Source organism: Cynara cardunculus, assembly GCF_001531365.2.
Source record: "Cynara cardunculus var. scolymus isolate 2C chromosome LG 15, CcrdV1, whole genome shotgun sequence".
Lineage (NCBI taxonomy): Eukaryota > Viridiplantae > Streptophyta > Magnoliopsida > Asterales > Asteraceae > Cynara > Cynara cardunculus.
In genome coordinates this window covers 17,863,631-17,878,004 of record NC_037542.1, presented here as the reverse complement: position 1 = coordinate 17,878,004, position 14,374 = coordinate 17,863,631, and the positions used below count along the sequence as shown (strand labels likewise).

Genomic DNA, 14,374 nt, shown 5'->3' with positions numbered 1-14,374 from the left:
TATCATGTTATATTGTTAATTTTTTTTTTAATTTTATTATTTAAAAATTTATTTGAATTATATGAAATATTTATAATGGACTATTTTTTTCAAAATTCTCCTTTTGATCAATTTACAGCTATGCTATATTTTTTTTTTTTATAAATTAGAGTATAAAATCTCAAAAAGCATTACATCAAACTCTAATAACTATTCTATATTAGTAATTCTACCATTAATTATATAATAAAATATTATTTTTCTCTCATAAATATTTAATTTCAATGTCCCTTATTGATAAGAAGAAATCATATACTATTTATCTTTTCAAAATATAGTTTTTTTAGAGATTTTTCCAAATTTGAAGATTTTTATCTTCTCTCTTTCTTTTTTTTCTATTTTAGCATACAAGATAACATAGTTGTGGGTACAAAAAATTTGCCAAATTTAACTTTTCTCATTTTTAACGTAGCTGTTAGAGATGTTTTCTTAAGCTAGTTTTTGCAAACATAATTTATTTAACATCTAACAATTAATTTATCACTTATAAACTAATTTATCAATCATCAACTAATTTATCTGTTAGTTTATCAAACATAACCGAACAAAATTATTGTTTTCTTATCTGATGTGATATATATATATAATATATGTATAAATTAACATCTAAGCAAAGTTTTTTTTATGGAAAGCGGATATAAGTGTTTAATTCCAAATAGACAAATTAAATAAAAAATTAAAAATGTTTTGAGGACAATAGTAATTAGTGGGGCCCAATCACGCGCTGCAATGAGCAACATAACACGCGCTCAGGTGCACTCGCCCAAAGGGCACTCGCATAAATCGTTTTTCTTCTCTTTTCGCTCAATTTTTATTTTATTCCTTTTTCACATCCACTGAGATCGCCGGAGGAGGTATCGCGACGGCGAATCTTTATTAATTTTGGGGTAGGGTTCCGCCGCATTATATAATTTCCATTTGTAGGGTTTAGGCGGTTGACATGGCGTCGGAGGATGTGGTAGGAAAAACCAGCGCTACGATCGCTAATCTAGCCGAAGAAGCTAAGATTGCTAGCGAAGGTGTTAAGGCTCCTAGCCGTCACGCTTTGCTCAGCATCTGCAAGTCTCTCGTAGCCGGCGGCGTTGCCGGTGGAGTGTTAGTTCTTTCATTCCTATTCCTTCATTTCTAATCGATCAATTTATCTGATTCTGATTTCTTTCATTTCAAGTATTGATGCCTTTTGAGTAATTTCACGATATAGATACATTTTATTTCGAGCTAATGGTGTTGTATATTCGTATCTGTATACCAATACTTTTCTCTCTCATTCGACCTCTCAATTGATTGAAGTCTAAATAAACAGAAACACGAGAATATTGAAGGATGAGATTTTATTTTTCTTCAATAAAGTGACTAAACCTAAAAAATCAGTGAATCTGCCAAAGTTTAACTGTGACTGCATGAGTTAGATTTGTTCTTGAGGTTTGGCCATTTTAGTTCATGGAATTAGATTTACTTAGACGAAATCGAGATATGAAATGATTGTTGTTCTTGTTTAAAAGCTGGTTATAAATAATTCCTCTGATTGTTATACATAATTGAGTAAGATCATCCTTAATTTACTATCCTTAATTTGCTTGTTATTAAGAGTTAGTTATGAGATGTATGTATATCTTTTATGTGTGATCTAACAGTCCACGACTTGTATTCAAAATTGAGCCTGCAGATATTAATGTTGTTAGAAGAGTCTAGTGTCACGGACACAAAGGAAACATGAGCATGTGGTTATTATGAATTTTGGCACTAGTCATTGTCTAAGGTCTTATAAAAGTGTTCTTGTATAAGATATCTATTGGACCTACTTTACTTTATGCTATAATCGGCCAAGCAGCCATAAGAAAGGATCAAGAAAATATTATGATAGATCATATCAGCTTGTGTTGTGGTGCAAGAAACTAATAAAAGTTGTCCATTACAAACAAGTTTGAGTAACGATGACAATGAGGAACTAAGTTATGACAGGGTATAGCAATGGTATTCCCTCTATCTCATGAAAATTAATAGCACTTATATGTAGTAACGATGACAATTAAGAAATAAGGGAAACACTAAAACTTTCATTGGACATCCCAGAATGAAAATGTCCAAATTTGAATGGGATGGATGGAGTATTAAATATTTACTTTAGAAAACTGGATGTTGCAGAGACGAGGATGTTATAACAAAATATATGTAAGGAAAATGGTTGAGATAGCTGGACACATTCAATAAGTATGCCTGGTAAGAAGAAAGATGGTAGAGCTACTAAAATGGAGAAACAAAACTAACATGAACAATGTCTCAGACTAAACACATTAACATGACTTTCATGAATGGAGGGGAAGGATATCTTGGGTTGAATTCTTTTGTGTGTATCAACTTCTAAAATTTGACAGGGTGCAATTAGTAGTTAACGTACTTTGGAAGGGGTAGGATGTTCTCTTGGAATTTTTCTTGTTGGACCCTTTTAAAAGGTCAACGTTTTTCTCTGCTGTTTGTTTATATGGTTACATTATGTTGCAGATCACGAACTGCTGTTGCTCCTCTGGAACGATTGAAAATTCTTCTCCAGGTGGATACTTTATCTAATTGTTTTCTTTTGGTTCCATTTGCAAGTAAACACATATTCTGTCATATTCTCACAATCGGCCAATAATAGATCTCTCACTAAAGTATGATTGAAGAATGACATTTTAGTGTTAAACTCATAGCGTGAAGAAGGTGCAGGAATTCATCTATTTGTATATTGGGATGAGAATTGTGAATATAAACGCTTTTTCCATCTTAACCATAGCAACCTACCTGAAAAGGGAACTAAAAAGGGAAGAACAATGATGAGATGTAATCAGAATCAGAAAGAAAAAAACGGAAGGAAGATTGTAAAGCTATTTCCATAAATTCATGTAAACAAGTGATGTTAGATTAAGCAAAGGCTACGTTCATATTTCCTAAATTTCAGTTTTCTTCTTCTAATAGGAACATTACCTTTGCTGTTGATCTCTTGGATAGACATAAATAAATTGAATTTTCTGATAACCTTGTTTCGCCCCTTAGACGATGAGAAAATATAGGAATACTTAACTCACTTGTTTTGCTTTATTTGCAGGTTCAAAATCCTCATGCAATCAAATATAATGGTACTATCCAGGGGTTGAAATATATATGGAGAACAGAGGGTTTTCGTGGATTGTTTAAAGGCAATGGCACTAATTGTGCTCGTATTGTTCCAAACTCTGCTGTCAAGTTCTTTAGCTACGAGGAGGCATCAAAGTGCGTATACTTGTTTTTTCCTTGTGTTCAGACAACCTAATCCAACTTCATAATGCTTATCAAGATGTGTACACCTACATGTAAAAGCAGATTTCGAAGTCGGTTGAAATTATAGGAAAACAAAAGTGAAAATATATAATGGGAAAAGTTTATGCCTTTGAAATGCAAGAAATAGAGTTGTGACTAAATAAATGTGTAAAAAATCTCTTAATCATGACAAAACGAGGTTCTATATGATAAACATTTGATGAAGATTTGAAAATATTGTTTCACTTGACCCCCCGCCACATAAAATATGTATGCCCCACCGCTAGTGGGAGGTTCTCAAATTTTGTTTTGCTTTATTTATGTGGATATTTTTAAGTATATAACATTTATATACAACAAATACTCACACACACTTCACACCTTTGATGAGGTTTTGAAGTAGATTTGTTGTCTGGTAGTTTTTTTTTTTATATCTGCAAATATCTATCGATTATGCTTCAACATGCTTATGTGTTGCAATAAACAGGGGGATTTTGTGGCTTCATCGGCAGCAACCTGGAAATGGTATGACGATGAACCTTTTCTATTATCTTATACATTATTAGGCCTCCGAGTTAAATAAATGTCATGATACTAGAAGAAAATGAACTTCTAAATTAATTTTTCCAGAGGATGCTGAACTCACCCCTCTCTTACGCCTTGGAGCTGGCGCATGTGCTGGAATAATTGCCATGTCAGCTACCTATCCCATGGACTTGGTTCGAGGTCGGCTTACTGTCCAGGTATTGTTTAAGATCTTTAGATATTGGCATACCGTATATTCTTGTTTTTCCAGCATACTAAATTGCTTTAATGTTTGCAGACCGACAAATCTCCCAGCCAGTATCGAGGAATTGCACATGCTCTTAGAACAGTACTCCGTGAAGAAGGTCCACGTGCATTATATAAAGGGTGGCTTCCTTCTGTCATTGGTGTTGTAAGTTCAAAGTCAAGTATTTTTGTAATAAATTGTTTGACCCTTGTTAAATTTCTAAAATACCCCTCAACAATGACAAAATGGGGGGGGGGGGGGGGGGGGGTCTTGTGGATTAGTATCAATGATAGTATTGTTTTGTAGTGGTTGATAATGTTGGATAGAAAAGTTGCCAAAAGGTAGATACTATAGTTATCTTGGGACATCCTTCCGGAAATTGTTGAATTTATAAGTATTACAGTTGACCTGTTATTAAGAGAACAAAGATGTATGCTTGTTTCTCTTTTAATTTATCATAAGATCTAACAGATAACAATGTCTTTTATTTGTGGTGCTTCTAGGTACCGTATGTGGGTCTTAATTTTGCGGTCTATGAATCATTAAAGGACTGGTTGATTAAATCAAGGCCATTTGGGCTAGTTGAGGATGCTGAGTTGAGCGTGACAACAAAGCTCGCGTGTGGGGCTGCAGCTGGAACTGTTGGCCAAACAGTTGCTTATCCTCTCGATGTCATCCGCCGAAGAATGCAAATGGTTGGTTGGAAAGATGCAGCCTCCGTTGTTACTGCAGATGGCAAGTCAGGACTTGAGTACACTGGAATGATTGATGCATTCAGGAAAACTGTTCGCTATGAGGGTGTTGGCGCGTTGTACAAGGGCTTGGTCCCGAACTCAGTGAAGGTAAGCACGTCATTTATTATAAGCAAATATAAATAACCCAACTCCATTTGCTTTCACTTGGTTAATATGGTTTTAGTTAATTATATTTGGATCTTAGAGATATATCTAGTTGTATTCAAGGAGATGAGATATGAGGATACACGCTACCTGGAGTCCTGGACCGTAGAGACTGCGCACCGAGGAATATTGATTTGATTTATATTGCAGGATTTATTAATTTCAACAATTCGTCAAATCTAGCTCTAAGAAATTCAATGAGTTGGCTATTAATGATATTTATCTGAAGTTTGGTAATTTACCAACCAGAATGCTAGGCAAGGCAGAAACAACTCTACATAGACATGGACAATAAAAAATAGCAGAAACAACTCTACATAGACATGGACAATAAAAAATAGCTCACGTAGCACGTCGTCCCTTAATGCATTTGGTATGTGGGAATTGGGTCAGGATGATATTACAAAAACTTGTTCCACGTTTCTCGAGACATTAGACCGGGACAGGACATGACCTTAGTGGGACAAAAAATCTAAAAGATGAGACAAGACTGCTAACTTGCTAAATTACCCATGTCAAATTAAAACCCTAAAACCCCCTGACCTGCCTACCTCACTTTCATCCGTCCAGTCAAGTTCTGTCCCGTCTGCGTACCAGTCACATACTAAATAAAAGAGAATGCTGAAGGGTCATGTCAAAAAAGAGAATAAAAATTTGAAAAGATGCCATTAGCTGTAGATTTAGAAAGTTCTGTAATTCAAGTTTTATACGTGCAACAGGTGGTTCCTTCGATAGCGATTGCGTTTGTGTCATACGAGATGGTTAAGGATCTACTGGGAGTAGAGATGAGGATATCTGATTGAAAATTTGATGTTATTTTTGCGGGCAGAAGAGGAAAGAGGAGGTAAAAAGCCGTGGAGGTCATATATTTTTTGTTCTCTTCTCTGTTTTCGGTGATAATGTGAAGAGATTTAGAAGTTGTTAGTGTTGATATAGTCGTCGACCTCCAACACTTTCTTTCTTTGTTTCTTTGTTTCTTTCTGCTGTGGTTTTTGGGTGTTGTGATTCAATACACACCAACACCACCTAATAATAATAAGGATGTTTCATAGGGCTGACTGAGGTTGATGATAATGCTACTGGAGTTGTTTTGATCGGTAATTCAGTATTATTATGATAATAATGGCTGTTTTCTGTTCTTTTCTGTTCATATTTTTGGCTGAAAGTTGTTGCTTTTGTTTCTTAATATCAACTCTTTTTCTGCTGACTTTTGGACTGAAGTTTTGAAGTTTTAAGATTCAACTTCTTAATCATTTTATATATAGGAGTTTGGAATTTCAAGATTCACTTTTATCAAACTGCTTTGGATATCTGCCTTCTTATGTCAAACTTATAAACAGCGGCAGACCAATTTGATAATTGTAATCATGTTCTGATTTGTCTTTTGGTATTGTATTTTCTGGTTATGTGATATATCGACAGATTTAATTGATAAAATATTATCATAAATCAGATAAAAATCACCTGTCATAAAACCTCACGTCCCGTTTTCGTCCATCAATATAACCAAAAGATGAATAAGATTTTGATTTATTTTTAAAATTATTTAATTCACATTATGTTTTTGTGTATGTATATTCATGTAATTAATGGACATAAATAAGAATTTGAGAGATTTTTATGCTCATAAATCACAGTTATCAAAAAACGAACTTACAATTTTTTTCCCGCATGGTATTCCAAGTTTTAGAAAAGGACGACATTAATTATGTGTTTAGAAGACTTTGAGGATATTTGACGTCTCCATAATTATATTATTAAAATATTATTTTATTTCACTTATACCTTTAATTTTGAGGATTGATAGGAATAAGAAAAAAATAATTTCCCTTTCATTTATAATCATTTTATTAAAGTTTTTTAAATTTAGAGAATTTTACTCATTCCTTCTACTTTCTCTATTTTAAAGAATCTATTGATAAAAAGTTGATCTGGAACGTTAAAAAAAGTTATTACAGTATAATAAATAAAATAATTTCCTTAAGAAAAGTTCATAATTGATCTATAAATATGAGTCATTTTCTATAGAATATATGTATTCTTCACCTAAATAGATGAACCAATCTTTTATAAAATAAAAATAAATAAATATTATTGATAGGCTTGAATACCAGAAAACACATAAAGTATAACCATAAACACTTGTATTGCAACTAAATCAACAAAGCAGATCAACAACCAATTCCGGCTTACTCTAAGTTTCTAACGACAAACTTAGATTAAACCCGACTTCAGTTTCTAGCAAGAAACTCAAGCTATGTAAATTTCTAGTTTCTATCAAGAAACTCAAGCTTAGAGACTATGCCGATTTCTAGTTTCTATCAAGAAACTCGGTGATTTCTAGCGAGGAACTCAACTATGTTGATTTTTCTAGTTTCTATCAAGAAACTATCTGGGGGTCAAGAATTACTAACCTCGATAACAAGAAGCACGATCAGAAGGTTAAGCCGGTCTCTGGTTTCTCGTAACGAGCTCCGATAACGCTCTTTTCAGAAAATCTGATCGACTACGATGATAATCGATCCACACGCACAGCTGCCGAATGGCCTCCCGTTTCTCCTCCTTCAAACCCATCATGGATTCATTATTTTCCTTCACAGTTTTCTCCAATTCCCTCACAGTTTTCTCCAATTCCCTCAGTTTGTTCTCCAGTTTCAATACTTTTTCCCTTGATCCTAATATCTCCTCTTCTTTATTATCTAATTGAATTGTAAGTGTTTCAACATCTTCCTTCACTTCCACCATTGCACTGTTCTTTCTTTTCACCCAATCTTTCACAAAGTTTATCTCGCACGACACTTTCGACACACGGTTCATGAAGTCTTCACAACAGTCAACGAATCGCAGCCCGAGCGTCTCGGAGACGCTCAATGTATCGCTCACGGTTGCCATCACGAGCTTGATGCTGCGAAATGCTAGCTCGTTGTCTCTTCGGTCTTGCTCGTATTTATCTTTGGTTTTCTTGTACCAGTCTTTCGTTTCGTTGTGTAGCTGCTCCGCTACGCGGATTCTTTGGCTCAGGATACGGATGCTATCTTCAGATTTATTTCGGAATTCGTCCACCATCTCGCCCATTTTCTTCACACTAGAGTGGAAAGTGGATTTCGCGCTATGGTTTAGCTTGTTGACCAGCATGTCTTTTTGCTCGAGTGTTGCGGCTAAAACGTCATTTTTTCCTTCGAGTTCCCTTTTGTCGATCTCCGAAGACTTGAATTTTTGCTCGAGGGATTTCATCTTGGTCGATAACTCCTTCTTGACACTCTCGATTCTTGATTCAAGAGTAGAAATCTTACCCTCTTTCTGTTGGAGTTTCTCTTCCAGCTGAGAAATTGTTGTTTTTTGCTTCTCGTTTTCTTGTTTCGATAAATGGGCTTCGTCGTGTATGCTTACAATCATGACTTCCAAATCTTTTACTCGCCTTTGCAGACCGTCCCTTTCTTCGACTAAACCCTCTTCGTTTGTGGTCTTTTGGTTTAACTTCTCTGTTAAACTTTCTAAGAGCTCAAGGGAATCTGCGGCTTCTTTAGTCTTTTTCTTGAGCTCCATTTCTGATTCTTGATTCTGAATCCTCAATGACTCAATTTCTTTCTCTTTTTCGTATGTGAATCTTTTCCGAGCTTCATTCTGGGACTGTAAATACTCCACTTCCTTTTGCAAATTATGGAGTCGATCCATGTATTCGTCTATTTTATCCTTGAAAATCTTTTCACACTCATCCATTTTCTTCAAAACCTCACCTTCCTTCTCTTTGAATGCAAGTTCAAGCTCAGAAACCCAAGACTGAAATTCTGATTTTTCCGTGCTTGTTTTATGAACTTCATCATTTCTGCGCTCATCTTCATGTTCACCCTTTTGATGGTTCACCGCCTCGAGCTCGAGATTCAAAGCAGCGATTCTGTCTTCTAACTCCTTCAACTTCGCAGATGACTTGTTTTCAAGATTCTGGTATTTCTTCTCTTTCTCATCCAATCTATCTCTTAAGTACCCAGTTTCCTTCATGAGCTTCTCTACTATTCCACCCCTATATTCTTCCTCCCTTTCTTCCCCCTTATACGAACTTGACACGGGTTCAACACTTAATGCTTCTTTTACAACTTCACTTGTATCCTCTAAAGAATAACATGAAATCTCTGATCTCACACTTTGTCCATCTGTTAATATTGTCACTTTTGGTTGATCATGACTTGGTGTTTTTGATCCACTGCTTGGGGAATAGTATGCAGCTGATTCCATGCTTAATGAATATGACAATGAAGAACTAGAAGACTCGCAGTCTTCTTTATCTTCTTCGTTAATGCATTTTCTTTTCACTATTTCCCTCAAATCTTCATACAAAGCGTACAGTGATTGATACTGTTTATGAATATCCTCAATGAGGTAAAAAACTTCAGACCGTTTCTTTTGGATTGCCTCTCTGTTGCCAGAGTTTAATCCCTTGACAAGCTTCGAGATTCTCTTCACTTTAGTATCCGTTTCTGCATATAGAAAACATTAGTTTCCTGTAATACTAAAATGTTTCATAATGTGTGATAACTGTGCAAGTTGCATGGCATTGCCTCTAAAAAGAATCATAACTGCAAGGAAATGACTAATAATTAATAAGAGGTTGGCTAATCATCCTTAACTACAAAGATGAGATTATAAACTTATCCAGATTTAAGAGGCATAATGATCAGTCAACCGCTATATGATATCTTTAAGAAGTTTAACAACTGACTTGTTCCCCATCTTGAATTCAGTATTAACTTTACCAAGCATAAGTTGTAACATCAAGAATAGGCGTTACTCCTAGTAGGGTTTCTCGTGTCAATTGTACAGCCATGAAATGCAACAGGGAACAATTTTTGGAGAGTTGTCTCGGCTTCTACCATGTCACTTCTGTACCCAAGATAAGCAACTTCCGCATTACCAAAAGGATCACCATGGTGCGAATAACATCAAGCCATGATGGTAGAGCTTTAGACTCCACTATTTTGGTCTAAAAAATGCTATGCGGCAACCTCCAAAAAATTTCTAAGGATCATTGTTTTGGATAGAGATAGTTACCTATTATGATCCATTTCAGCTGTTCTTCCTTTTCTGGATCGACATGGTCCCGAAACATATTCATTGACTCATTCCACCTAAACTTAGTCATTCCTAAGTCCCACAGCACCCCCTCTCAGGCAGAAGCAAGAAACTCAAAATCTGAAAATTCATAATATATGAGTTATAGATCAAGCCCTTTTAAAATGTGCAAAACGTTTAAATGTTAGAACAAGCTATAAAGATTCAGCCCGTTATTTGCCATTTACCATGCTACGTATCTCCTATATGATAAAAATAAATAGAAGGGTAACAAGTTGTGATATTAACTTAAATACCCACACAGTTCAACATGAAATTTAGCAAGGTACCAAGAAAACAGTGAAACATACCTATTACAATGGCAGGCATCAACAAGAAGGTAACACAAGTTATAGAGAGTGGTTTAAGATGTCCATTTCATGATCAAATGTTGCCAGGTCAAAGTTTATGCTACCAGAGTAGATATGATGATGCGAAAAAATGCTACAAGAAACAAATAAGTCATCGATCGTACTTATGAACATGACAGTTTACAACAGTTATTCTATTTTTTACTTCTTGTAGAGACCGAAAACCACAACATGAAAGTGTAAAATCGCATTACATTGACTCTCACATGTAGATAATTCCTTATATTTCAAACTCAAGAGCTAGTTATCCCAAGAACCAGAATCTCTAGTTAATTCCATTTGCTATTATCTCAAAATAATCTTCTTTTTCTTTTCGTTCATGCTTAATTGCTTATGGTTTGGCTAATTGGCTCCACCAGATCCGTCTGAGCGAGCTATGAGCCTATGACCAAAAAGCGGATTGTAGTGAAATAACTTCGTGTTTATCGTTAATTAACAAACTCAGATTTTCCATAGCCAAACGCAAATCAACAATGACAAATGACAATCATAGAAGAAAATGAAAGCAATCAATGTTATTTTTTGCATCTCTCTCCCTCTCCTTGGTGGGCAAGTAATCATACAACACCAATAATCTCACGGCAACAACATTTCAGCTAAGAACACGATAATATTGTTAATTTTCACATAAAAAAACATGGCGTATCACACACACACGTTACACGTAGAGATGCAGAAAGTAGAAATACATTAATTTGCATTGCAAATGCATGCAATTATGAAGGTAAGCAAAAACAAATGCATGATTATAAACAAAAACCTTTAACATATTCAGATTTTGTTGTAAGAAATTAATTCCATGAAGAACACATGATGTATAGTAAGATAATCGGAGATTGAACGTACGAATTTTGCCCTAAATTACCTGAGGAATTGATAGCATCGAGATTCGAGAGAAATTTGGGAATGAATTTTGATTCCTCTACTCCCCGCCTCCAACAACGTCACATGTGGTTGATCAATAAAACTGGTGAACCCGGAAAATGGGCGCACGTTAACAGTATGGTGCACATCAATGTCCGTTCATGCCAGTTTCATTTTTTTCCTTTATAGTAAACTACGGTTTTAGTCCCTCTGATTTGGTTATGTTATGATTTTTGTCCTTGTACTATGGAAATTACAATCTTTATTGCTGTAATTTGTAATTTATTACTAGTTTAGTCCCTAAGATAATTCATTAAAATTAACACAAGAATAAAAAATAACAATAAATTGTAAATTACAGAACAAAAAATAAAGAAATTATAAACAAATAACATAAAAATAAAATAAATTATAAATTATAAAAACGAAAACCATGTTTTAAAAAACATAAAAATAAATATAACAATTTAAAAAACATGATTAAAAATATATAATAATATACTCATTAAAATATTTAAAGTGTTTTTAGTTGATATAATTATATAACTTATTTTAATTTAATGTTCTTCCCTCTTGTTTAAGGGTATTTTGATTAGTTTTCTATTAAGTACTGTATGGATAAAGTTGTCTATATAATCTGTCTGTGTAGATTGAGATGATTTTTGTTTGAAAGCGTTTTTTCATAAATGAAAGAAACGTGTTTTTTAATTGAAAGAGACAAGTTTAGAAGAAGAAAAAAACTTGACTTTTTGTATAAAACTTCCCATAAAAGCTTACTGAATAAACGGATTTTTATTTTATTAAATTAATACCAAACAATCATGTATATCTAACGAATAAGTTGTGATTCTTATTAAACTCATTAAACTGCTAACAAACAAGCCCTTACCCTCTTCCATATGTTCTTTATCTTTCATTATTTCCATCTTTTTTTCATATCATGTCTCAAGAATAAATAGGCCATATATTTTTATACGACAAAAGTTACAGTAAATGGCCGTTTACTCAAATGTTTAATCAATAAGCGTTTACCGATAATAATCAATATTTTCGCTTATCTTACCAGATCAAATTTTAGTTCATTAAAACGACATCGTATATAACAATTTACATGATATTCACTAACCGGGTAAAAGTTTTTATACCATGTAAATTGTTAAAGTTTTAATGAAAAATCAAAGGGCAACTCAGCACAACTTAAACCAAAGTGCAACCCAGCTCAAAGTTTTGGTCTTTGCTAAAGTTTTTTTTACCGGGATAGGATTCTTGGTTCTTTCCACTTTCACCCTGAAAAGGTAAGCGCTTAACGTGTAAGTGTTAGGTAAACCACATCCAAAAATTAAACACAGTAATAATTAAGATATTAATGCTTATGTTTAAAATGTTGGTTTTAGTATATCTCTGACTTGTCTTGGTCTGTTTATTGGGTTTTTTTATTTTTTTCAATAGAAACTTTTATAAATAATCTTCTGAAGTTGCGATAATCACATATCTACTTAGACTGTCGATGAGATTACCTATTTAAATATCTTAATTTTGTTCGAGATTTATATGTTGGAAAATTATGGAAACCTATATGTACGAAAAAAAAAAACAAGACAAACGTGGATGAGTGCATACACAAGAAAATTGGAAAAATCTGATAAAAATGTGATATAATAATTATTTTTGGATAATTCCACACTCTCTCATACTTTTTTCCATTTCGGATAAAGTTTTAGAGAATCTTTTTGAGCAAAAATTTGTATAAAATCTTCATTTTTTCAATTTTAAAAAAATCCATTAGAGATGCTCTCATACAATCGGTGCTCATGAGTTGGGTTGGTCGGGTTGAAAACATCTTAACAATCTAACTCAATGTTTGCGGTTTGAAAAATCTTAACTCAACCCAACTTAAACCAAAGTGCAACCCAACTCAACTCAAACCGTACGGGTTGGTCGGGTTGATACTTTAGTACATTAAAAGATTCTTCTAATCTTGAATATGTTATTTCTCTACTTATAATTTTTTTTCATCATTAATCATTTGATACAACTTATTTATATTTCTTACGCATATCACATTCAGTTATTTTTCTCAATTTACATATATATGTTCACAGTTACTGAACATATATACCAATGAGTTATATAGATATGTGAATAAATTGAAAATATGTGTATATGAAGAGCATACATGATAGGGTAATTGTCTAATGTATATATTAATAAAAATCCAACAATCATATTAAATCCAATAAATAAAAGGATATCGAGTTCATCAGGTTGGGTTGGGTTCAAATAGTAGTAACCCAACATCAACCCAATACCTACGGTTTGAAAATTTCACAACTCGATTAGACCATCGAGTTACTTCGGATTGAGTTGATCGGATTGGTCGGGTTTTTGAGCACCCATATCTTATACTATAAACAGAAAAGGTAGAAACAGAGCCAACAATTCTTTAAAAACAAGACTATAATATATTTAAGAGATAATAATATTATATGATAAATTCGATTAAAATAACGATACCATTTTAATTGTTAAATTTAATGAAATTATAAGTTTGTATATTTGTTTAAGTACTTGTGTTAAACGATGTCATTTTAGGAAGTTTCTACTATTCGACTATTAAATTTTATTTTTTGGGAGTTACCATTTTATTGCAAAACCATACTTATCTTAAAATAAACATTTTAAATAATTAATAAATTATTTTAACGATTATTCTAAAATAAAATAAAAAGGTAAAAATCATTAAGTTTGGAGAAATCTTTAAAGTTTTATATAAAAGAGATAAATAATATTTTTATTTTTTTTAAGTATTGAAGATAAATGTTTAAAAAAGAAAAATAATATTTTATTAAATAAACCGCAATAACAAAATAAACCCAAGTCTAAACATCAATATCAAAAGCAAACGTAGACCCTAATTTTCATAACTCAAAATCAAAACCCTATTCCAATGTTAAGCAATCATCACTAGATCAAGAAATATTAGGCCATGTTTGTTTTTACCTAAAAAGCACTTAATACCCTCTTATGTCTGAATCGGTCAGACCTTA

The 14,374-nt window shown here is 33.3% G+C and overlaps 2 protein-coding genes across 2 annotated transcripts; one reads left to right on the top strand and one right to left on the bottom strand.

The window, feature by feature from the left end:
• The first annotated feature begins 893 nt into the window (after positions 1–893).
• LOC112527596 (mitochondrial adenine nucleotide transporter ADNT1-like) lies at positions 894–6,125 on the top strand. Its single transcript, XM_025138321.1, has 8 exons — positions 894–1,134; positions 2,542–2,590; positions 3,125–3,288; positions 3,803–3,840; positions 3,946–4,058; positions 4,139–4,252; positions 4,591–4,929; positions 5,706–6,125. The coding sequence occupies exons 1-8, from the start codon at positions 980–982 to the stop codon at positions 5,787–5,789; spliced, it is 1,056 nt and encodes a 351-aa protein (XP_024994089.1). The 5' UTR covers positions 894–979; the 3' UTR covers positions 5,790–6,125.
• Positions 6,126–7,428: 1,303 nt separating this feature from the next.
• LOC112528634 (COP1-interactive protein 1-like) lies at positions 7,429–9,857 on the bottom strand. Its single transcript, XM_025139657.1, has 2 exons — positions 9,773–9,857; positions 7,429–9,461 (listed from the first exon to the last, which is right to left on the bottom strand). Exons 1-2 carry the CDS (start codon positions 9,855–9,857, stop codon positions 7,429–7,431), a joined length of 2,118 nt encoding a protein of 705 aa, XP_024995425.1.
• Positions 9,858–14,374: the final 4,517 nt, after the last annotated feature.